Below are 22,724 nucleotides of genomic sequence, written 5' to 3'. Positions count from 1 at the left end.
TATGCACACAGTACGGATGCGTGGACCCCTCAGCTGAAAGGGGCAGTGCATGTGGCGCGAAAGACCAACTGCGTTGAGTGCGGTAAAAAAAAAATTACAAAGTGGCATGCGCAGGGATCGAACCTATGGCGTTCGCGTTATTAGCACGACGCTCTAACCAACTCAGCTAGCAGGCCTTTTTTTTTTATTGCCTGTTCTGCGGCCAGCAACAATACATACACAAATGGAACAATTTAAAAGGCGCTTGCCGTTCTTTGGCATGCTCCGGTGTTTAAAAGCGCTTCAAATTGACAAGAGCGTCGAACAGCGGCAGCCAGTCTGGCTGGTCACTGCTTGCTTTACACACTTCACGTATGAAAGCAACACTTTCAATAAAGTACTCTCTGGCCGGCCTTGGGTTCAGGTCGGCGTGATGCACAGCCATCCTAGTGCGCCATATGCTATGGAGGCACAGGGCCATAATCATGTCATAGGGCACCCCTCCCTCATTAGCGGTAGGGAGAAAGCGGATGCCGTACGGCGTGACTGGCAAGTCCTTTTTTATGGTTCGTTGCAGAATGTCCCATAGAAAAACCCCGTCCGAACACTCAAGAAAAATGTGGTCGATGGTCTCCGGTCTTCTACAGTGCAAACAGTTTACAGTCCACGGGACGAAGATGCCTTTTTGCTCGAGCCACGGCTTGACCGAGAGCGTCGCAGTGTGTACTTGAAAAAAGAAGCTTTTTACAGATGGCCTAACCGGCATCCGCTTTACCTTCTTCAAAACATCTTTACAACCTCCATGTGGATATACTGAACGATACAATGGCACTGGCATACACACATCAACAATATCTCTGTACAGTTTCTTCCGGGTGACGTTGCTCAGGTACTCTACTGAAAAACGTGCCTGAAGAAAGCGGAAAGACAAAACAACCTCCCGTAAAAATCCGCGCACACTTGGCCCGTCGGCCAGAGTAGATGACACAACAAAAAATGGCAAATGATCACGCAGTCTCGTTTGAATGACTGTCCGCAGAAATCCATCGCTTTGGTCTCGCACAAACAGAAACCTAGAAACCACTTGCTTCAAAAACAGGTGGGCTAAACCCAGCCCTCCACTCTTCACTGCGCGAAACAGATTGGTGCGACTCGTGCGCTCCCATGTTGAACGCCATATGTACACAGCAAGCACTCTGTGCAGTTTTTGTATGCTCGCTCTCGACGCACACATGACCTGCAGAACATACCAAATCTCTGCTACAAGAAACAGATTGCACACGGTTGACCTCGCAAATATAGAGAGGTCACGCCCTCCGAACTTTGCTGTTTTTTCCTTAATGCGTTCCGCTTCGTGCTTCCAGTAATATTCGGTGTCTTTATAGTGCTGCAGAGGCACTCCGAGATACTTTGTTGGTGATTGCGACCATTGCATATTTTCAAACACAGCCGGCGTGACGCCCCATTCACCATGCCAAATACCAACTGATTTGCTCCAGTTGACACTGCTTCCCGTCATCCTGCAGAACTTGGTTGTCATTCTTACTGCGTTGCTGACACTGGGAGTGTCGGCGCAGAAAACAAAAATGTCGTCCGCGTATGACAAAAGCTTAACTTCGCTTAAAAAAAATATAACCGGTAACATCCTTGTTCATTATAATGCTTAAACAAAAGGGCTCAAGAAAGAATGAAAATAACAGAGGTGACAAGGGACACCCTTGCCTAACAGACGATTTCACTTGGATTGGAGTGGTTAATGTCTTATTTATTATAATTCTGGTAAAATTATTTGCGTAACATAGCTCTATCCCCTCTAGAAGTACCTTGCCGACGTTCACGTGTCTCAAGACACTGAAAAGGACTTTGTGGGCGACTTTATCGAAAGCTTTCTCTAAATCCAACTGAACCATTGCCACTTTCCCGCAATGCGCATCACAGCACTCTAGAACAGTTCTGGTCACGTGTATGTTTGTTTGGATAGAACGTCCTCTAATGCTGCATGTTTGGTGTGGTCCCACTAGCTTTTGTATTACCCGTTGAAGTCTTTTACCTAATACTTTCGCGAAAATCTTATAATCTGTGTTGGCCAGCGTTATCGGTCGGTACGCGCGCACAGACAACAGCGCAGTAGGGTCATCAGATTTGGGAATCAGTACCACGTGGCTATGTCTAAACGACGGGGGCAATTCTTTTCTGTTGTATGCTTCTTCTATCACACAGTGTAGTGCCATTGCAACCTTGTCTTTAAAAGCTTTATAAAATTCCGAACCGAACCCGTCCGGCCCTGGTGCTTTTCCGGTGCTTAATTCATCAATAGCACTTTCTATTTCTGTAATGGTAATTGGTGCCTCTAAGCTTTCTTTCACGTCTTCTAGCTGTGGCATGAGCTTTAAGAATTCTGTTTCAAATCCTTCTACGAGTTCTGGTTCCCTGCCAATCAGTTCACAGTAATAATCTACGAAAGCGCACTTTATCGATTCACTGTCTCGCACAACTGTGTCACTGAACGTTATCGCTCTTATTTCATTGCGTGCAGCGTAGCTCCTTTCGTCTGACATGGAACGTCGAGTCGGTGCTTCCCCCATGTACAATCTTTCAGAAAGCGCGTATTACCGCGCCTCGGTATCTGTCCACGTCGATTATCTCAAGTTCGCTCTTCACTTCTTTTATTTCTTTAACGAACCGACCCGGCGACGAAGCTTCACTGAGATATCAGTCCAACTTTTTTTTCAGTTGATCTTTTTTACTCTTATTCTTGCGCAGTACGCTGGCTCTTTCAATGGCAGTCATTTTCGCTTCTTGTTTGAATAGTTCCCACGCCTCAGTGTAGCTTTGCGTCCTGCATGCAAGCACGTCGTTCATTTTGTCGTGCATTTTCTGTACAAAGTAATCATCATCTAGAATCTGTACATTGAACTTCCACAGATCCCAGCTGAATTCCGGTGGCTTTTTTGGACCCAACGTCACAGTGACCAAACTGTGATCACTAAAAGAAAAGTTTTTGACATCATAGTTGGTACACACAGGCACGAGTATTGCCGAAACATAAATTCGGTCTAATCTGGCGAGGCTGCCTCGTTGCTGATGGGTAAAGTACTGTATTGTTGGATTCGACATAAAGTAACCCACATCTGCCAATGCTCGGTCCTCTACACACTCGCTCAGAAACACTGAACTCGCATCTCGAACCGGTCTCGCTCGATCTTCTGATCTGCACACACTGTTAAAATCTCCCAACATGATAATGATCCTTTCATCACTGTTTAGGTGCCGATCAACACTCTCAAAAAACATTTTCCGTTCACTTGCACTATTTGGAGCATATAAACAAATAACAAATAACGCTTACCGGGAACCGACGCATTCAGGAAGATACCTAAATTTCAATTCAGCGCACCCAGTCAGTCACAAGCGGTCAGTGGTTGCATCTCTAATCAACCGCGCCAGGGAAGTCTGCAGTGAAGACGCAGCCCTACAACACCAAAATGAAGACCGTGGAAAATGACTTAAAAAGAAACGGCTACCCGCTTTCCTTCATTCGGAACACGAAAAGAAGATTGGCGCCATCGAAGAAGCCTACTGCCAGGGAAGACGAAAGTGCCGACGCACCGAAACCAAAGCGAGCCCCTATCCCGTATATATCAGGGATCAGCGAGGCGCTGGCGCGGATGTTCCGCAAGCACGGCGTCCATGTTGCACATGTACCAACGAGCAAGATAAGAAATGAGCTGGTAAACGTGGAAGATCAGCTCCCTCGAGCAAAGTTTCCCGGCATAGTTTACAAAATCGCCTGCGCCGACTGTTCATCAGTTTACATAGGCGAAACAAAAGATTTCACGATACGCCTGAAAGAACATCAGTACGACGTACGAAGAGGAAAAGCGACAACGAACGCAATCGCGGAGCATGCGCAAGAGACTGGCCATGAAATTAACTGGGACGAAGCAGATATAGTGACAACAGAAAAGAATGTATCAGCCCGCCGAAATCTCGAGTCACTAATAATCCAGACTACGCCCAACACAATAAATAAGAATGATGGCACATTGCACCCTATCTACGCTAAATCTCTGAAAACGATACTAACCGCTACAAAAAGCCCGGGACGACGAGCCGGTTGCTCATTGTGAACAAGGGAGCCGTAGCGCTCCCGAAACGTCATTTTTGTTTTTGTTTGACGATGGTCAGTGACCAGTGAATCTCATCAAGCCATGATTCCTGACCAGACGGTATGCCGTCGAACCCTTGACTAAATAACTCGGAACTTATTGGCATGCAGCATAAAGTCACACACAATGAGGCGGCCACTGTCACAAGCATAAACACTTTCTATAATCACTTCAATGGAATTTTTAACAAATAACGCACACCCACCCGCTGTGCCAATAGCGTGAGAAATGCACACATTATATCTCGCTCTGAAAGGTTACACCATGCGGTTCGTTGCCTCTTCGCTTTCAACTTTCGTCTCTTGAACAGCAATTATGTCTAAGTCGCACTCCATAAAAAGTCGGCTAAGTTGGTACTGTTTCCTACGATTAGAAAAGCCGCGAACGTTGAGCGTGCCGACGTGTAAACTTGTTTCTAGGCTGACTGCCATCTTTCCTTAAAGAAGCATTCGAACCACACAGGATTCCCTTCACTATCGGCACTATTCGCATTTCCAACAACCTGCACAGTGGCTTGCGCCCTTCGGCTCATTGAGGCGGGGCTTATTAAGTCGCCGCAAGAAAGCGCCCCTACACTAGCCATTGTCGCTCGCCGGCAGGCCCGACACACTCACTTGGCCGCGGGTCACGTCGGCGGCAGCGTCGACGGCATCCGCTCGGGCCGAGGCTCGGGCGGAATTTTGGGTGCCGGTTTCAATGTTGACCTTCGGGTGGGCGTCGTTTTCACAGGCGGCTCCCCGCCGACTTCTTTGCTGGTGTCGTGCGCCTCGTTGCCGCTGTCGTCGTGAAGTCGCTTCGCTGCCATGGCACCGACGCTCGACGTCACAACGTCTTCAGTCCCCTGTTGCGTGACGGTTGCAGTAGGCGAGGCGCTAGTCGTCTTTTCCGGGCAGTCGTTAGTGGACGTTGCAGCGCTCCCCGGCTTAGCTTCCTTTGCTGGTGCACTCTGTGCCTCTTCTTTCGCGGGAGGAGGCGGTCTAGTGGCGTCTTGAGCAGGCGGTACAGTCGGACCACCAGCCGCCTCTTCTGCGTCGGCCTGGTCCATGAGGTGCTCAGCTTGGACTTCGTGGCTTGCGCCCAGTCCTGTTACTTTGGCGTACTTTCGAGTACACTTGCTCTCATCATGGCCGTAGCGCTTGCACAAGGTGCAGCGCGGCACTCGGCACTCTCGCCTGATGTGGCCTCGACTGTTACACCTTAGGCATAACGGCGGCCTACCTGGTACAACTAGTAGGGCATTGCTTCCAGCAATACCTACTTGATGAGGCAAGTCCTCGATAGTCAGTCCGGGCTTCAGTTTAAGGCCGACCGTGCGGGTAGAAGAGCCCTTGTCAGCAATGCCCTGAACGCGCCAGCACTCCCGAGACAGATCGGTTACTTTCCCGTATGGGGCCAGCGCATCACGAATATCTTCCTCCGGGGCGTTATGCAGCACCCAATGCAGCTTCAGCCGCACATCCTGGTTGGTGGGGTCAATGACAAGGCATCGTTTTTCCTTCACTTTCACTTCGCAAGCTTCCAGAATTTTCTTCGTCGCTTCTGGGCTACTGAAGGTGACCGCCCACACGTGGTTCATCTGAAACGCCCCCAGAGCTAGCACTTCGGGGAGCATTCCGAGGCGAACAAACGTGTCGCGAAAGTCTTCAACACGAAAAGGCCTGGCTTTCAAATCACCGTGAAGACAGACGGTATTCAAAACGGACGCACCTGTTGGCAATTGAGGCAGTACAACTTGATAATCCTGGGAATCTTGGGCAAAAAACCTGTTTCCGCGGCCCTGCTGGGCCGCTGACACCGCTCCAACGGAGCTCACGATAGCACGTCCGTCACGCTCGGTGGCCGGAAATGGAATCCTGAGCTAGCAGGCCAGAACTGTTCACGGAGTCAAGGCAACCCGTGCCACTCGTCCTTCTGCTATGCACACAGTAAGGATGCGTGGACCACTCAGCTCAAAGTGGCAGTGCATTTTCCGCGAAAGAGAAACTGTGTTGAGAGCGGTAGACAAAAAAAAAATAGAACGTGGCCTGCGCAGGGATCAAACCTACGACCTTCGCGTTATTAGCACGACGCTCTAACCAACTGAGCTAGCAGGCCAGAACTGTTCACGGAGTCATGGCAACCCGTGCCACTCGTCCTTCTGCTATGCACACAGTACGGATGCGTGGACCACTCAGCTCAAAGTGGCAGTGCATGTTCCGCGAAAGAGAAACTGTGTTGAGAGCGGTAGACAAAAAAAAATAGAACGTAGCCTGAGCAGGGATCGAACCTACGACCTTCGCGTTATTAGCACGACGCTCTAACCAACTGAGCTAGCAGGCCTTTTTTTTCTTTATTACCGACTTGGCCGGGCAAACAAAACAAAAATACAATGACATGACAATAAAAGCACAGGTCAGTTTCTAGCTAGTGCGCGATGATAAAATGGGTTAAATGATTTTAGTTGGTCGAGGACAGGCAGCCACTCAGGCTGAGGAGCTTGCTGTCCGAAAACTTCCTGAGTATACATGATGCTCTCAATGAAATACTGATGAGCCGGATTCACAACATGTTCATGCCTGACATCCCATCGCGTACGCCATAGGCTGTGCATGCAGAGCAACATTAGCAGGTCGCAAGGCACTTCACCTGGCTCTGCACATGGTAGGAAGCGTATTCCAAAAAGAGTCAGGGGGAAATCTTTTTTCAGTGTGCGCTTCAACACATCCCAATGAAAAACAGCGTCATGATAGTCGAGAAAGATATGTTCTATAGTTTCCACTTTTTTGCAAATAAGACACTCTACTGACCAAGGTACAAAAAGGCCTTTGCTTTGCAACCATGGCTTCACTGAGAGGGTTCCAGTATGCAACTGAAAAAAGAAAGAACGCACTGAAGGCTTCACCGGCATTCTTTTGACTCTTTTTTAGCACATCCCTTTCGGGACCCAGAAGATAAGCACTGCGATAAACAGGCAGTGGCAGAAACACATCAAGCAGGTCCTTGTACATCTTTTTCCTTGTTACAATGGTTAGATACTCATCGGAAAATTTTGACCGAAGAATACGGACTGCTGCAACAACTTCTTGCAAAAAAGCACTTAACCCACTCCGCCCTGCAGACATGGATGACACAACATAATCAGGCAGTGATTCTGACAATCGCACTTGCATAAAAGTTCGCAGAAAATCATTATCTTCACGCAAGAAAAAGAATCTAGTGACTATCTGTCTCAGAAATAAATTTGATAACCCTAGCCCCCCGTTCCGCACCTTGTGGAACAGATTGCATCGGCTGGTACGTTCCCATGTTGACGCCCAAATAAATGTTGCAAACGCTCTGTGCAACCTTTGCACTGAAGTCCTTGGCAAAGTTAACGCTTGCAGAAGGTAAAAAATCCTCGCTATTAAAAACATGTTGCACACCGTAGCTCTTGCAAACATGGAAAAGTTGTGACCGCCCCATTTGCTTGTCTGAGCTTTGACTCGTTCGGTTTCATGGGCCCAATACTCATTGCTTTCTGTATAGTTGGTTAGCGGCACGCCGAGGTACTTTCCTGGCGTGTCTACCCACTTCATTCGACAGAATGCTTCTGGCGTGGCCTGCCACTTTCCATGCCAAAAACCAAAACATTTCTGCCAGCTTATCGCACAGCCACTTGCATCACAAAAATTTACGGCTTCTATCACCACTTCTTGCACGCTTTCCTGGTCTCTGCAGAACACTGCTATATCTTCTGCATATGCCAATACCTTCACTTCATTATGACAAAAGGCGTAACCTCGAATGTTTTGCGTAGTTAACAGCTTTAAACAAAAGGGCTCCAGGTAAAGTGCAAAAAGCAGTGGAGAAAGATGGCAACCCTGCCTCACTGACGACAAGACAGGAATACTATTACTCAGGCGGTTATTAATTATGAACCTTGATGTACAGCCATCATAAACCATTTTCACGCCATCAGTGATGATACATCCTACATTCACATGTTCCAACAGCGCGAACAAAATTTCATGCACAACTTTATCAAACGCCTTATGCAGGTCCAGTTGCATCATGGCGACACGACCCTCCGTTGCATCACAGCATTCAAGGACACTCCTAGCTACGTGTATGTTAGTAAAAATGGATCTGTCTTTTATGCCGCAGGTCTGGTGTGGGCCAACAAGGATTTCAATTACTGTTTGGAGTCGTCCGGCTAGCATTTTCATATAAATTTTGTAGTCTACGTTAGTTAAGCTTATTGGGCGGTAACACTCAACTGACTGCAACCTACTCGCGTCGTCCGATTTTGGTATCAACACCACGTGGGAAGTTCGAAAAGACGGCGGAGTTAACTTTCTTTCGTAACACTCGCTTATTACGCGCTGCAATGCTATTGCCATTTCTGTTTTCAAGGCCTTGTAAAGTGCGGCACCGAGGCCGTCCGGCCCAGGCGGCTTGTTTAAGCTCAGCTGCTGTATTGCAGCTTCGATTTCTGCTGCCGTTATGGGCTCCTCAAGTACCTGCGCCAGGTCCTCCTCGACTCTTGGCATTAGCGACAGGAATGCAGTTTTGTACTGTTCAACATCAGGCGTTTTAAGGCTGAACAAGTTTTGGTAATATTCCAGAAACGCCCTTTCAGTCACCTCAGATTCGGAAGTTACGTCATTGCGATAACAAATTTCCTTTATCTCTTTCGAAACTGCATACTGGTTTTCGTCGCTGAGCGCCCTTTTTTGGGCGTCTCCCCAAGCCAAAATCTTTCGCTGCGCGCCCTTATCACAGCACCTCGATATTTCATTTCATCTATTAGTTCAAGCTTAGTTTTGGTCTCTTTTATTTCTTGTCTGTACAACCCCGGCTTGACGCTTTCCATGCTGAGCATGAAATCAAGCTCGGTACGAAGTTCTTTTTCTTGCTGTTTTTCTTTACGCTTTAAAACACATGCTCTTTCTATAGCGGCCACTTTCACGTCGCATTTAAATTGTTCCCATGTTTGTATAAAGTCTGTCTCTTTTTCTAACAAGCTTTTGACTGAGTCTTTTAATTTCTTGCTAAACTCCTCATCCTCCAACAATGAGTCATTAAATTTCCATAATTCCCAACTAAACTTGACAGTTCTTTTCCTCTCATCAAGTGTGATCACGACTAAAGAAAGATCACTGAAGCTGACGTGCACAGTCTGGTACTGGGAACACAAGGGCACAACCTCAGAAGGAACGTAAATTCTGTCCAGCCTTGCGTGACTAACGCCTTGGAAATGCGTGTACTGTGCCTGTTCTGAACCTTGCATTATAATGCCAATGTCTTCCAATTCTGCTTCATTAATCATCTCAGACAGCAGCTCGGCACTCGTGTCCTGCAGGGTTTTGTTGCTTGTTCTATCTTCAGGTCTACACACGCAGTTAAAATCTCCAAGCAATAGTACACGCTTTTCTGTCAGCAGGAAAGGTTGAACACGGCGAAAAAAGGCATCTCGTTCTGGAATTCTATTAGGTGCATATACACACACAGCTCTCCACTCTACACCAGAAAAGTAAAAATCGCATGCTACAATCCGGCCAATTTCACAGGAAAATACAGTTTCCACATCGACTTTGCCGTTTCGAGTTAAAATCAGACACCCTCCCGACTTTCCTTCTGCATGGCACACGCAAACACTCAACTGTGCACGGTATATTTCTGCCATCGCATCTGTCAACTCTTCGCTTTCAATTTTTGTCTCTTGAACAGCCAACAGTTCGATTTCGTTTTCGAACAAGAGACGTTTAAGCTGATTTTGCCTCCTTCGCGCAGAAAGACCTCTCACGTTCAGTGTGGCAATACGCAAGCAAGATGTTATTTGAGACGCCATCTAAATGGTTGGGATTCGCCGCTCTCGAAGTGACATCGGTTTGCAGCTCACCTCATCAAAAATCCTTCCAGTTTGCAAAGTACGGCGGTGTCAGCACTGAACCCGATCGAAGACCGGGTTATCAACACGAAGACCCTGCAAGGCACCTCCGCTAAGGCGGAGGGACACCCGACGAAGTCCTACGATCAGGAGGGATGTTCGGCTTGGGCTTGTAGGCCGCACGTCGAACAGGAGGCGCTTTGGGAAGAGGTTCCTCATGGTCCGTCCCGTCGTAGCTCGTCGCCTTGTCATCAGCTTCGTCGTGCGTCCTCTTCGCTGGCAAAGTTGACGCCGCGAGCATCTCCGTGTCAATGTCCTTCTCGTCGGTCAATTCCAAAACCGTCTCAGGTGCACCTACCGCACCATCATCTGCGTTTCCCGCGTCCGCCTCAGTTCTGGTGTCAGGCACAGGTGGTTCTGAGTTGGCAGCCTCATGTTCCGTGGGAAGCGTTGCTTTTTCTGAAGCTATGCTTTTCGGTACTGCGTCTTCCCGACTCTCACGGGTCGCCTCTACCGCGTCGACTTCGTCCATAATATGCTCCTCAGTAGTATCCCTACGACCAGGACCAGCTACGGTAGCATATGTTCGCACGCACTGGGCGTCGTCGTGGCCGAAGCGACGACAGAGCCCGCAACGTGGCACACGGCACTCCCGACGTATGTGTCCGGTGCCACGGCACCGGAGGCAGAGCGGAGCTCTGCCAGGAACGTGGGCGAGTGCGACGTCCTCTCCAACACGCAGCTGGTGCGGTAAGTCCTCGATGGTAAAGCCCACCTTCAGCTTCAATGTCACTGAGCGCGTAGTAGACGACTTGTCGACGCAGCCTTTGACTCTCCACTTGTCCCGAGTTATGTCGGTCACTTTTCCAAAAGCCGCCAGAGCTGCCTTCACGCCGTCATCTTGCACGCCGTGTAGCAGCCAGAACAGCTTCAGCCTGACGCCCTGGTTGCGTGGGTCAATGGCCACGCAGCGATGGTCCTTGACGTTGAACGCCTCCGCCTGTAGCATTTTGTTTTTTCGTTCTTCATTGCAGAATGTCACGGCCCAAACATGATTCATCTGATATGCCCCGAGGGCAACCACTTCCGGCAGCAATGACAGACGCTCAAGAGCGTCACGAAAGTTTTCAACACGGTATTGCCTGGCTTGGACGTCGCCATTTATTTATTTATTTATTTATCATCATACCCACAGCGCCATTGGCTGGCATTACAGTGGGGGGGTAGAAGAAAAAGTACACAAATGCCACCGCGTGCAGGTGGTTACAAAAAAAAAGATAACAATGAGATAGAAAGAACACGGAATTATTATACACAAAAAAATGTCACACCATGGAAGAAAATGAATCATTTCATAATATGGACACTACTTCCTCAGGCAGCTTGTTCCATTCCGAAACCGTTTTGGGGAAAAAAGACATTTTAAAAAGGTCAGTCCGGCACCTGTATTCTTTAACTTTAAGTGAATTATCTCTACGTAAAGACACGTAATCAGGGTTGGCTATATATTTGGTTCTGTCTATTCCAGTTCTAGAATGAAATATATTATGAAATAAAAACGGTATGCAAAACACTCGAACCTGTTGGCAAATGCGGCAAAATCAGCTGGTAGTCCTCGTTCGGTTTGATCGTACTCCTGATACCGCGGCCCGGCTGGGCCGCTGAATCCGCTCTTTGTGAGCCCATGATACACACGTCCGTCACGCTCGGTGGCCGGAAGTCGAATCACTGAGCTAGCAGGCCACAACTGTTCACGGTGTCAAGGCAACCCGTGCCACTCGTCCTTCTGCTATGCACACAGTACGGATGCGTGGACCACTCAGCTCAAAGTGGCAGTGCATGTGCCGCGAAAGAGAAACTGTGTTGAGAGCGGTAGACAAAAGAAAATAGAACGTGGCCTGCGCAGGGATCGAACCTACGACCTTCGCGTTATTAGCACGACGCTCTAACCGACTGAGCTAGCAGGCCAGAACTGTTCACGGAGTCAAGGCAACCCGTGCCACTCGTCCTTCTGCTATGCACACAGTACGGATGCGTGGACCACTCAGCTCAAAGTGCCAGTGCATGTGCCGCGAAAGAGAAACTGTGTTGAGAGCGGTAGACAAAAGAAAATAGAACGTGGCCTGCGCAGGGATCGAACCTACGACCTTCGCGTTATTAGCACGACGCTCTAACCAACTGAGCTAGCAGGCCAGAACTGTTCACGGAGTCATGGCAACCCGTGCCACTCGTCCTTCTGCTATGCACACAGTACGGATGCGTGGACCACTCAGCTCAAAGTGGCAGTGCATGTCCCGCGAAAGAGAAACTGTTGAGAGCGGTAGACAAAAAAAAAATAGAACGTGGCCTGCGCAGGGATCGAACCTACGACCTTCGCGTTATTAGCACGACGCTCTAACCAACTGAGCTAGCAGGCCACTTTTTTTTTCTTTATTGCCGGTAAACAATACATGCATACGAATAAAAATCGCTAGCCAAACTTTGGCCGAGGCGACGGATTAAAACATTTTCATGCCGATCAGTTTGTCCATAACTGCCACCCACTCCGGTGGCTGAGGTTGACTGCGGAGAACATCTCTCAGAGAGGCTGCACATTCTATAAAGTTTTCTCTGACCGGTCGTACATTTGTGTCTGCGTGCCTAGCCGCCATCCTCGTTTTCCAGATGCTGTGGAGGCCCAGTAGCATAAACATGTCATATGGCACTTCGTCACTTTCTATTGGCAGAAACCAGATGCCGTAAGGAGTAATAGGTAGTTCTTTTTTTAAAGTTCTTTGCAAGATGTCCCAGTGGAAAACCGGGTCCCAGCAGTCGATAAACACATGCTCGATGGTCTCGGGTTTTTTGCACAGTGTGCAGTCGACGTTCCATGGTACGAAAATGCCTTTATCGTTTAGCCATGTTTTCACCGGTAGGGTACCAGAGTGTAGTTTGAAGAAAAAGGATTTGACGTTCGGTTTTACCGGCATCTTCTTAACTCGATTTAGCACATATTTGCCTGGGCCTCCGTAGTAAAAGGATCGGTATAAGGGTACAGGTATAAAGATATCTAACAAATCCTTGTACAATTTTTTCCTGGCCACAGCAGCCAGATACTCTGTCGAAAAATGAGAGCTCAAAATGTGAAAGGCAGCCACGACTTCACGTAAAAAACCAGTTACAGCACGATTCGTGACTGGGAAACTGGACACAACAAATTCCGGTAACACATTTCCTAAGCGCACCTGCAACATTGTGCGCAACAAAGGATCGGTTTGATCACGTAGAAACAAAAATCTTGAGACAACTTGTTTCAAAAACAAATTGGAAAGTCCAAGGCCGCCCCTTTTGACAGGCAGGAACAGATTAGCTCGACTAGTTCGCTCCCAATTCGAGCTCCAAATGAAAACAGCAAACACTCTATGCAGCTTCTGCACGTTTGCTCGAGTGATGAGGAAGAACTGCAACAAATACCAAATTCTGGCTATTAAAAATACATTGCACACACTTGCACGCGCGAAAACAGAAAGGTCACGTCCTTTCCATCCGTCCGCTTTTTTCCTTGCACTCTGCGTTACCTCGCCCCACAACTCTGTACTGTTTTTATAGTGCTCTAAGGGTACCCCCAAATACTTCGCAGGGGAGGTCGTCCATTGCATGTTAGCAAACACTGCGGGTGTGCTCTCCCAATAACCGTGCGAAAATCCAATGCACTTATCCCAGTTAACTTTGCACCCGGTCTTTTTGCAATAGGCCCCCGCAACTTTCAGAACTTCCTTAACGCTTTCTTGGTCCGCGCAAAAAACAGCAATATCATCAGCGTAAGCGCACTTTTACTTGCACCGACTGAAGAGTGAAACCGCAGATCCCATCATTGTGTAACAGCGATAACAGGAAAGGCTCAAGATAGATCGCAAAGAGCAGAGGCGAGAGCGGGCAGCCCTGCCTGACCGAGGAAAAGACAGGCACAGGTTCAGTAAGCTGTTTGTTTCATTTCATTTCATTTTTTTCATTTATTTCGTCCTTAAAGGCCCGAGGGCATTACATAAGGAGGGGGTTACAAATTGTTTTGTGTGAACGCACTCATGATGAAAACATAGACAATAAAAGAAACACTGCAACTGCAAACACTAAAAATAAAGATAAAAAGTATCAAGTGGTTATATAAAAAAGAGAAGTCAAGAAAGCACAGAAAAATACAATAAAAACTCAGGGAAAATACAGAAGAAAAGTAAAGGCCAGCAAATGATTCACGTGTTTTGAAAATGACTGGTGAGTTTCGCGCGAAATGATTTGCGATCGTTGCATGATACTATGTCGTTGGGCAGGGCATTCCAATGGTTTATTGCGTCAGGAAAAAAGGAACTGCTCATTGCTAAAGTACGACTCTTGATGCTGGCTATGGGGTGGCTGTGGCTGAGGCGACTGGAAGTTCGGATCGGTGGTTTCAGCAGGGGATGTTTTGATATCGGATGGTAGAAAAAGCTGTGTAGTAGGCAAAGGCGTGAGATGATGCGGCGTGATTCAAGTGTGGGGAGGGAGATAGAATGTTTGAGTGCAGTGATGCTACTTTCTTTTGAGTATTCAGAGGTGATAAAACGGGTCGCGCGGTTTTGGATGGCCTCAAGTTCGGTGCTAAGGTACGCTTGAGAGGGATGCCAGATGGATGATGCAAATTCAAGTTTGGGACGAACAAATGTTAGGTAAGCAAGCTTTTTTACTTCGGGAGATGCTGACTTGAGGTTACGTCGGAGATAACCCAAGACACGGGAGGCATCAGAACATATTCTTTGGACATGGTTCACCCAAGATAGTGAAGATGTCAGATGTAATCCAAGATACTTATATGACGTTGTTGAGGCAATCGGGACTGAGTTAATATTGTATGAATGATGAATAACTGCGCGTTTGCGAGAGAATGACAACAGTTGGCATTTATCTAGGTTTAAAGGCATGAGCCATCGGTCGCACCATGTGGCTATTATGTCAATATCTTTTTGTAGTAGGTGACTATCGGTGGGATCACGAATGGGGCTGTAAATTACGCAGTCGTCCGCGAACAGTCTTAATTTGGCGTTTGTGTTTACTGAAAGATCGTTGATGTAAATGAGGAATAGAAGTGGTGATAATCCAGCGCCCTGGGGAACACCTGATGATACATCGGTAAGGGGTGAGCGGTAACCATTGCATGAAGTGAATTGCATGCGCCCATTTAAGAAATGATCGATCCAGGTTATTAGGTTACCAGGAATGCCTAGGGAGGAGAGTTTTGCGAGCAGGTGCGAGTGAGGAACACGGTCGAATGCTTTCGAAAAATCTAAAAAAACGGCGTCTATTTGAAGGTTATTGTCCATAAAGTGTAGGATGTCATGAGTGAATTCGGCCAATTGGGTTTCACAGGAATAGTGTTTTCGAAAACCGTGTTGGTGGGGATAAAAGAAGTTAATTGAGTCTAGATGGCTCATTAAGTTAGACGATATAACATGTTCGAGTAATTTTGAAGGAATGCTGGTCAAGGAAATGGGGCGATAGTTGGACGGATTTGTGCGGTCACCTTTCTTGAATATCGGAATGATCTCAGCTATCTTCCAGTCGTCGGGGACTTCGCCGGATTCCAACGATTGGGTAAAAATTAGATGCAGGATTAAGCTTGAGACTGAACTAGTATTTTTCAGGAGTTTGCTGTTGATATTGTCACAGCCAGCCGATGATGAAGTTTTGAGAGAACTGATTAAGGTTGCTATTCCTGCCGGTGTGATTGTGATTTGGGACACGGGTAATGCTGAGGTGGCTGGCAAAAAACTTGGACTGCTAGTTGCTGAGGAGAACACTGAACAGAAGTATTTATTTAGAATTTCCGCGCACTCATTGCTGTCTATGGGCTCACGGTCAGCGTCAAGAAGCTCAATTCTAGAGGATCGGAGTTTAGGGGAGAGAATACGCCAGAATTTATTAGGGTTTGTTTGAAGGATAGAATGTAAGTCGGAAGAAAAAAACTTCAGTTTAGCGGAGACCAATTTTTCATTATATTCTTTTGCGCATAGATGGTATCGTTCCCATGTTTCAGGCAGGTTATTCAAGTTAGCTTTACGGTAAAGACGCTTTTTCCGATTAAGAATTCTTTTCAAGTCTCTATTGAACCATTCGTTGTTACAATCGGATTTTACAAGGAAGGACGGAATGTGTAGGTTTTTCAGTGTTAGCATTGTAGATTTAAAAAGTTCCCAGTTGGCACTGACCGAGCGAGCATTATAAGATTTCACAAAAGAGTTATAAAATTCTGATAGTGCGTGGTTGATGGCATTGAAATTAGCCCTTTTGTAGTCGGTTATTATCTTTTTCGTTGGGGACCGCTTTGTGATGGGCAATGATAGGCGGATGTGAATTAGTTTGTGATCGCTAATGGCTGGTAACATGGTGATGCCTTTAACGTCATCGGGGGAGGTTGTCAGAAGTAGGTCAAGAATGTTACTTCCTCTTGTGGGGCATGTAATGACTTGGTGTAGGTTGAAGTCAAGTGTTAGATCAAGGAAGCGTTTTGATTCGTGGGAAGGTGATCTGTTAAGCACTGAGAGTAAGGGCCAGCTGATGTTAGGGAAGTTGAAATCGCCGAATAAATAGATGGGAGAATTTGGAAATTTATCTTTGATGTTGTTCAAAGCAAGGCACAGCGCGTCGCAGAAGGATGAATCACTATCAGGTGGTCGATAGCAAATACCAAAAACGACTTTCTTTGCCCTGTCATTCACGGATGCCCACGTGAGTTCAAGAGTGTCGTCATTAGAGATGTGAGAAGATGAAAAGGTGTTCTTGATAGCTATGAGGACGCCTCCGCCTTTTTTGTTTTTCCTGTCATGCCGGTATATTGTGAAGTTAAGGGAGGGGCAAAATATTTCACTGTCTCTAATATCTTCGTTCAGCCAGGTTTCAGTAAGTAGCACGACATCCGCTTCAATGTCAGTAATGCAACCTTCAAGTTTATCGCGTTTTGGGATAACGCTTCGGATGTTTGTGAACGCAATATTCAGGTCGAGGTGTAGTGATGGACGCTGTATAATGACGGGTGAAAGTACTTGTTGGCCGGTGCGTCACGTATCGCTTCGCTGGGTGTTTGTGGGGGGTGATTCAGTGTTACTGCGCATGGTAGCTGCTGAGCTTGGGATTTCCAGTACGCTGTCAGCGTCAGCGTTATAATAATAGCATTTACTGCCTACATAAAGTTTGTCGAAAGCAAGTTTAAAGGCACATTTTTTTGGTCTTATGAACTCGAGCAGCTTCGAACGTGCTTTGCGTGTGGGAAATTCAAAGTCTTCTCTTATGGCGAAGTTCGTCCCTTTAAGTTTACGCCCTTGGGAAAGAATGTTCTCTTTCGTTTTAAACTGTACGAACTTTACGATGATGGGGCGTTTTTTGTCGTCGGAATGACTTCCAATACGGTGGGCACGTTCGATGCTACTCCGGTCGAGTTGAAGGTCAAGGTGATCTGCGCAAAGTTGGACAATTTTGTTCTCCGATTCGGTCCATGTTTCGGTGTTTGTGTCGTCAAGGCCCAAGAAAAGCAAGTTGTTGCGGCGCATACGGTTTTTGGTGTCGATGTTGGCAGCTTTTAAGACTGCGATTTCGCGCTGTATGTGGTCAGTCTCATTATGCGTATTGACGGTATTCGGTGAGTGTTCCGGCGACTCAAGATTCGCTAGACGTTTGCTTAAATCGGCTATTTGTTTTTCGTGCGAGACTTGAGTCACACCGAGGTTAGCTATTTCTAAGCGGAGTGCTGCAAAACTTTCTTCGAGTCGCTGAATACGGGCTTCAACAGGTAATGGTTCTTTGGTCGTGTCAGGGCCAGGGTTGAGTTCAACGTCACCAGATAATATTAGCATGAGTTTTGACAGGTAGTTGAAAGCTAGAACATCAGTGAGTATGTGAAAAACATCGCGCCACTTCGAGTCGTAGGGGCACGACACCATCACCAAGAAACGGTTGCTACTACGGTATTGTTTGCAATGGTTAAGGTAACTAACCTGAAACATCAGGAGTGCGGTGAGCATTGTGCGGCGACCGATGTCGTGCCCCGTGTGGACCGGATGGATCTGCTGGTTAAGTAGGGAACCGTCGAGTCCCGTGGTTGATGACGTAATGGATAGGGGTGGTTGCCAGGTGGGGACGGCGATTATCGTCGGGAATGGTGTCTCGAGCGTGGAATAGGCGGCATTAGGTCCAGCAGGTGCGCTGTAATCTTCGGAGGGCGGTAGAGCAGGGCGGCACCACGTACAAGCAAGTTGCCAGTACGACAGCACCTGAAACATCAGGAGTGCGGTGAGCATTGTGCGGCGACCGATGTCGTGCCCCGTGTGGACCGGATGGATCTGCTGGTTAAGTAGGGAACCGTCGAGTCCCGTGGTTGATGACGTAATGGATAGGGGTGGTTGCCAGGTGGGGACGGCGATTATCGTCGGGAATGGTGTCTCGAGCGTGGAATAGGCGGCATTAGGTCCAGCAGGTGCGCTGTAATCTTCGGAGGGCGGTAGAGCAGGGCGGCACAACGTACAAGCAAGTTGCCAGTACGACAGCACCTGAAACATCAGGAGTGCGGTGAGCATTGTGCGGCGACCGATGTCGTGCCCCCCTATGTCGTGCCCCCCCTATAACACTATAATACGCGTAACACAGTTTTCGTACGCCATCTGTACACCTTGCAATATTACAGAGCCGACGTTGGCATATTCTAGAACGGAGAAAAGAATTTCATGTGACACGCGATCGAAGGCCTTCGCCAGGTCAAGCTGCATCATGGCAACTCGTCCCACGAACGCATCGCAACATTCAAGAACAGTTCTAGCAATATGCACATTCGTTCCAATGGTGCGACCTTTAATACCGCACGTTTGGTGCGGCCCTACTAGGCCATTTATAACCTTTTGCAGTCTATTGGCAAGAACCTTCATAAACACTTTATAGTCAACGTTGGTAAGGCTTATCGGCCGATAAGCCGCAACGGACAGTAGTTTAGCCTGGTCCTCACTCTTGGGCACTAAAACCACGTGTGCTGTTTTAAATGACGGCGGCATTTTCTTTGTTTCATAAATATCGGTGAAGACGCGGTGCAGAGCATGGGTGAGTTCGGCTTTGAAACTCTTATAAAAATCACTGCCTAAGCCATCAGGACCAGGAGATTTTCCGGCACTGAGCTCTTCGATTGCTCTTCCCACTTCGCTTACGCTGATTGGTACCTCCAGTCCTTGTTTTATTTCATCTCCCAAGCTTTGGCATATGAGACAAGAACGTATCTGTAAAGCCCTTTTCTTCCCTATACTGCTCAACAAAAGCTAACTGAATCACCTTGCTATCATTCGTTACCTCGTTTCTGTACCTGATTTGTTTTATTTCATTTTGAGTCGCGTACTTCTTTTGATCACTAAGCGAGCGTTTAATAGGCACTTGGTCAAGCCATAGACGTTCAGCACGCGCCCTTATCACGGCAGCTGTGTATTTGTTTTTTTCGATAATCTCAAGTTTATTTTTTGTTTCTCTTATCTCTTTCTTATATCTTCCCGGCTGGGAACTTTCCAGGCTTACGAGCAAGTCAAGTTGGCAATGTAGTTCTTTTTCTCTAGCACTTTTATCACGGCAAATAACGCTTGCCCTTTCAATCGCGTTCATTTTCACATGCTGTTTGAAGTCTTCCCATCTAATTACCCAGTTTCCAGGCTCTGCTGATAGCAATGCTTTAATACATTCATTAACTTTACTACCAAAACGTTCATCCTCGAGTAGCTGTGCGTTAAACTTCCAAAGGTCCCACGAGAAACTAGATTTCTTTTCTTTTTTCCCCAGGCTAAACGTAACTAAGCTGTGGTCGGTAAAAGACATGTTTTTCACCTCGTAGCTGTTGCACAAAGGAACAAGATCAAGGGAAACATACGCTCTGTCCAATCTCGCGTGACTTTCACCCTGAAAATGAGTAAAATGCGATGCTACCGAAAGAACTTCAGCAACATCATCTGTGAGGATCTGTGTGATTGCAGGTCCTATTTTAAACAAACACAAAAGTACAAACAATAAACGAGGCGGATTTTATCGGAAAGGAAACCAATTTCAATATGAGCGAGAAAAAAGGAAAGGAACAAGAGAACAACAACACACGGGAAAAACACACAGGGAAACAGAACAAGGTGCTTACGAAAAATGCAGAAAAAAGAGTCAAAGAGGAAAGTCACACTACTTGTCTTATTCGAGCAACGAGCGGAGAGGACTGGCTGGGTGTCGGGCAGTCAAGGAGTCTCTTGGCGTTCCAACGTCGATGCAACGCTACCGCAGCGTCAGCGTTCGTGGGCTCCCGGCACGGTTCCCAGGTCTGGTATCCCGGAAAAAGGTCACGTAGGCGCCAGAGGCGGCCTGTGTGGAGCAGCTGACGGATGGACGGAGAAGAGTGGCGCCTGGGCCTGGTGGTTGAGGCTCTCGACGATGGATGTCCAGGTCTGGTGGCCCGGACGTCTGCGGCTAAGGCCCAAGCCCGGAACTCGGGGAGCCAGCAGAACTCGTCCACGACCGTCGCCCACCGCGCTCTTCTCTTCCCTGCCCCGTAATCCTCTTCGACCTGCCCCGCGTTCCCCTCCGCACGCGCTCCTCGTGCTTTGTCTTCTTCTCCTCACGAACGCCGCTGGGTGGCGCTATCTCCTTACAGAAGGCCCCCTCTTCGGAAGTTTTTTACTCAGCTCCGATCCGGAGACTCAAACAAAAGTCGTCCAACTGGCCGAAGACGCCGCCAGGAGCCAAGACCTTCTGGCCGTCGTTTAGGCGGGGGGCCTATATGCCCTTCAGACTGTTGGCAATAAACGTTTTACAATCCAATCCAAAAAATCCAAGGGAAAGAACTCAACTTCAGGAGAGCGACACCAGACGCGTTCGACGATCGCAACACAGAACACCACACCACAGCGCGCACACTACACACCACACACAATACGACGGTCGTCAATGTTCGAAGCGTTCACCGACCTTCGCACACACAGCACAGAGATCATATGGAAAGTCAACGTAAAGCGTCCATAGAGGGCGAAGAAACACGGAAAGCATAAAAAGTAGATAGCCGGCACTCAAAAACAAACATGAACAAACAAAAACAATTCCAACAAGAACAGGTGTGGGCTACATTCCTCCGTATTCCATTGTTCACATCAAACCACTTCGCCGTCGCGAGAACTTTTCCGGCTAGTACTTCCGTTTTCCTTTGTGAAACTGTTTTCTCCAAACCGACCTCGGTTTCCACCATTATTTTACATGTTCCCGTCCTATGATGTTATTCACTCTGTTCTCCCTTGCCTTCGACACAGTCTGCTGACACATATCACACGATCTGACATAACTCTTAATGTCAGCCTGTACACCGGGCCAGTAAAACTCACTGAGCACCCTAGCTATTGTTTGCCGTATTCCATGATGGCCGGATAATGCACTCTTATGTGCCAACTTAAGAACTTGCGTGCGTAAGCCCTTCGGTACCACCGCTTGCTCAACGACTTGGCCGGGACACACTTGGTACGTCCGGAAAAGAACACCGTCATCTGTATCAAAAGAGTGGGCGGTCTGTCCCTTGCCACGAAATATTTGCCCCAACTTCCTGCGACACACCTCTAAGGTCGGGTCTTCTTCCTGTTTGAGGCGAAACTCCGGCCGTGACAAGTGGAGTGTGTTCAGAGTGGGGCTTTTACTACTCTCTGAAACCTTTGCTGTCATCGTGAGGGAAGGAACATCGACCGAACTCGTCATGGCAAGGGAAACTGCCTGATCAGTTAGAACTGGCGGGTCGACAGAGAATGGAGGTTTAGCCCCGGGGACATTGCCTATTATGATGTCGTAGAGGGGTGTAGACAAACACCGCGCGATGGCCTTACCCGAAAAGTATGGTGAGGAAATTACCACCTCCGCTTCCGGAACTTCTACACGGGTCCCATTGGCCAAGAATAATGTAGCCTGTATCCCTGTAAGCGCCGCTGCCGGTACAAGGGACTCACGCACAACAATGCCGGTGCTGCCCGTATCCCGTAAAACCGAACCAGGCTGGCCGAACACCTCACCGTGCGCCACGGGCATAGCAGTTTCCACCGGGTTGGAAGGACAGACCATCTCCCCCAACTGGCCCTCTACGCGCGTTACCACTGCAGTGCTATCGGGATGTGAATATCGAGGTGTCATGCAACAGGCGGACTCCTCACGGTCTCCTGGCCTCTTAGCTTTGCATGACTGGGCATCATGTCCTACCTCGCGGCACCAGGTGCAATACGATTGCTTCGGCTTCGTCCGACAATCCGCCGCCTTGTGCCCAGTCTTCTCGCAAAGAAAACACCGCAGGCGAGATTGTGAACCTGAAACCTCGTCCTTGGCTTTATTCATCGTATGCTCCCCCTGTTCTTTGAAGAACAACAAGTTATTTTGCCGCTGTGCTTCGAGAAAATGATCGGCAGCCTCCGCCAGCTTGGAAACTGTCTTGCCCTCCCGCTCACGTAAGAAAAGGGCTAAACGAGAATGACAGTTGTTCAGAAATTGCTCGCTCACGACCATCTCGCGAACCACCTCAAAAGTGCGGCCTTCTCCCCGCATCTCGACCCAACGGTCAAAGAAACTAAACAACCTGGCAGCATATTGCGAGGCCGTTTGTCCATCCTGGGGCTTGCTCTGGCGAAACTTCTCTCGGTACCCTTCCGCGGTGAACTTAAACCTCTGAAGCAAGGCAAGCTTCGCTTTGTCAT

General features: G+C 48.0%; 2 protein-coding genes and 4 non-coding genes across 6 annotated transcripts; all 6 read right to left on the bottom strand.

Annotated features, from left to right (window-relative positions):
• Nucleotides 1–271: 271 nt before the first annotated feature.
• LOC149345613 (uncharacterized) lies at nucleotides 272–1,519 on the bottom strand. The gene has a single exon (XM_089541165.1). The coding sequence runs from the start codon at nucleotides 1,517–1,519 to the stop codon at nucleotides 272–274; it is 1,248 nt and encodes a 415-aa protein (XP_089397291.1).
• A 3,254-nt stretch (nucleotides 1,520–4,773) lies between these two features.
• Nucleotides 4,774–11,682, bottom strand: LOC149345611 (uncharacterized). Its single transcript, XM_089541164.1, has 3 exons — nucleotides 11,547–11,682; nucleotides 10,478–11,157; nucleotides 4,774–5,889 (listed from the first exon to the last, which is right to left on the bottom strand). Exons 1-3 carry the CDS (start codon nucleotides 11,680–11,682, stop codon nucleotides 4,774–4,776), a joined length of 1,932 nt encoding a protein of 643 aa, XP_089397290.1.
• On the bottom strand, nucleotides 6,169–6,242 carry TRNAI-AAU (transfer RNA isoleucine (anticodon AAU)). Its single transcript has one exon. It is a non-coding gene; the product is annotated as a tRNA-Ile (tRNA).
• Nucleotides 11,683–11,890: 208 nt separating the features above from the next.
• On the bottom strand, nucleotides 11,891–11,964 carry TRNAI-AAU (transfer RNA isoleucine (anticodon AAU)). The gene has a single exon. It is a non-coding gene; the product is annotated as a tRNA-Ile (tRNA).
• A 151-nt stretch (nucleotides 11,965–12,115) lies between these two features.
• TRNAI-AAU (transfer RNA isoleucine (anticodon AAU)) lies at nucleotides 12,116–12,189 on the bottom strand. The gene has a single exon. It is a non-coding gene; the product is annotated as a tRNA-Ile (tRNA).
• A 150-nt stretch (nucleotides 12,190–12,339) lies between these two features.
• On the bottom strand, nucleotides 12,340–12,413 carry TRNAI-AAU (transfer RNA isoleucine (anticodon AAU)). The gene has a single exon. It is a non-coding gene; the product is annotated as a tRNA-Ile (tRNA).
• Nucleotides 12,414–22,724: the final 10,311 nt, after the last annotated feature.

The sequence above is a fragment of the Amblyomma mixtum genome, chromosome 4 (genome assembly GCF_055824585.1).
Source record: "Amblyomma mixtum isolate Tamu chromosome 4, ASM5582458v1, whole genome shotgun sequence".
Classification (NCBI taxonomy): Eukaryota; Metazoa; Arthropoda; class Arachnida; order Ixodida; family Ixodidae; genus Amblyomma; species Amblyomma mixtum.
This window is presented reverse-complemented; position numbering and strand designations above follow the sequence as displayed.

What these genes read in the sequence shown, in the direction of transcription:
- LOC149345613 (XM_089541165.1), bottom strand. Translation starts at nt 1,519, where the DNA reads ATGACAACCAAGTTCTGCAGGATGACGGGAAGCAGTGTCAACTGGAGC.
- LOC149345611 (XM_089541164.1), bottom strand. Translation starts at nt 11,682, where the DNA reads ATGGGCTCACAAAGAGCGGATTCAGCGGCCCAGCCGGGCCGCGGTATC. An exon ending in TTTGCATACCGTTTTTATTT is followed by an intron (nt 11,158 to 11,546) that starts CATAATATATTT and finishes ATAAATAAATAA; the next exon opens with ATGGCGACGTCCAAGCCAGG. An exon ending in GTGAGAGTCGGGAAGACGCA is followed by an intron (nt 5,890 to 10,477) that starts GTACCGAAAAGC and finishes CAAGATTCCCAG; the next exon opens with GATTATCAAGTTGTACTGCC.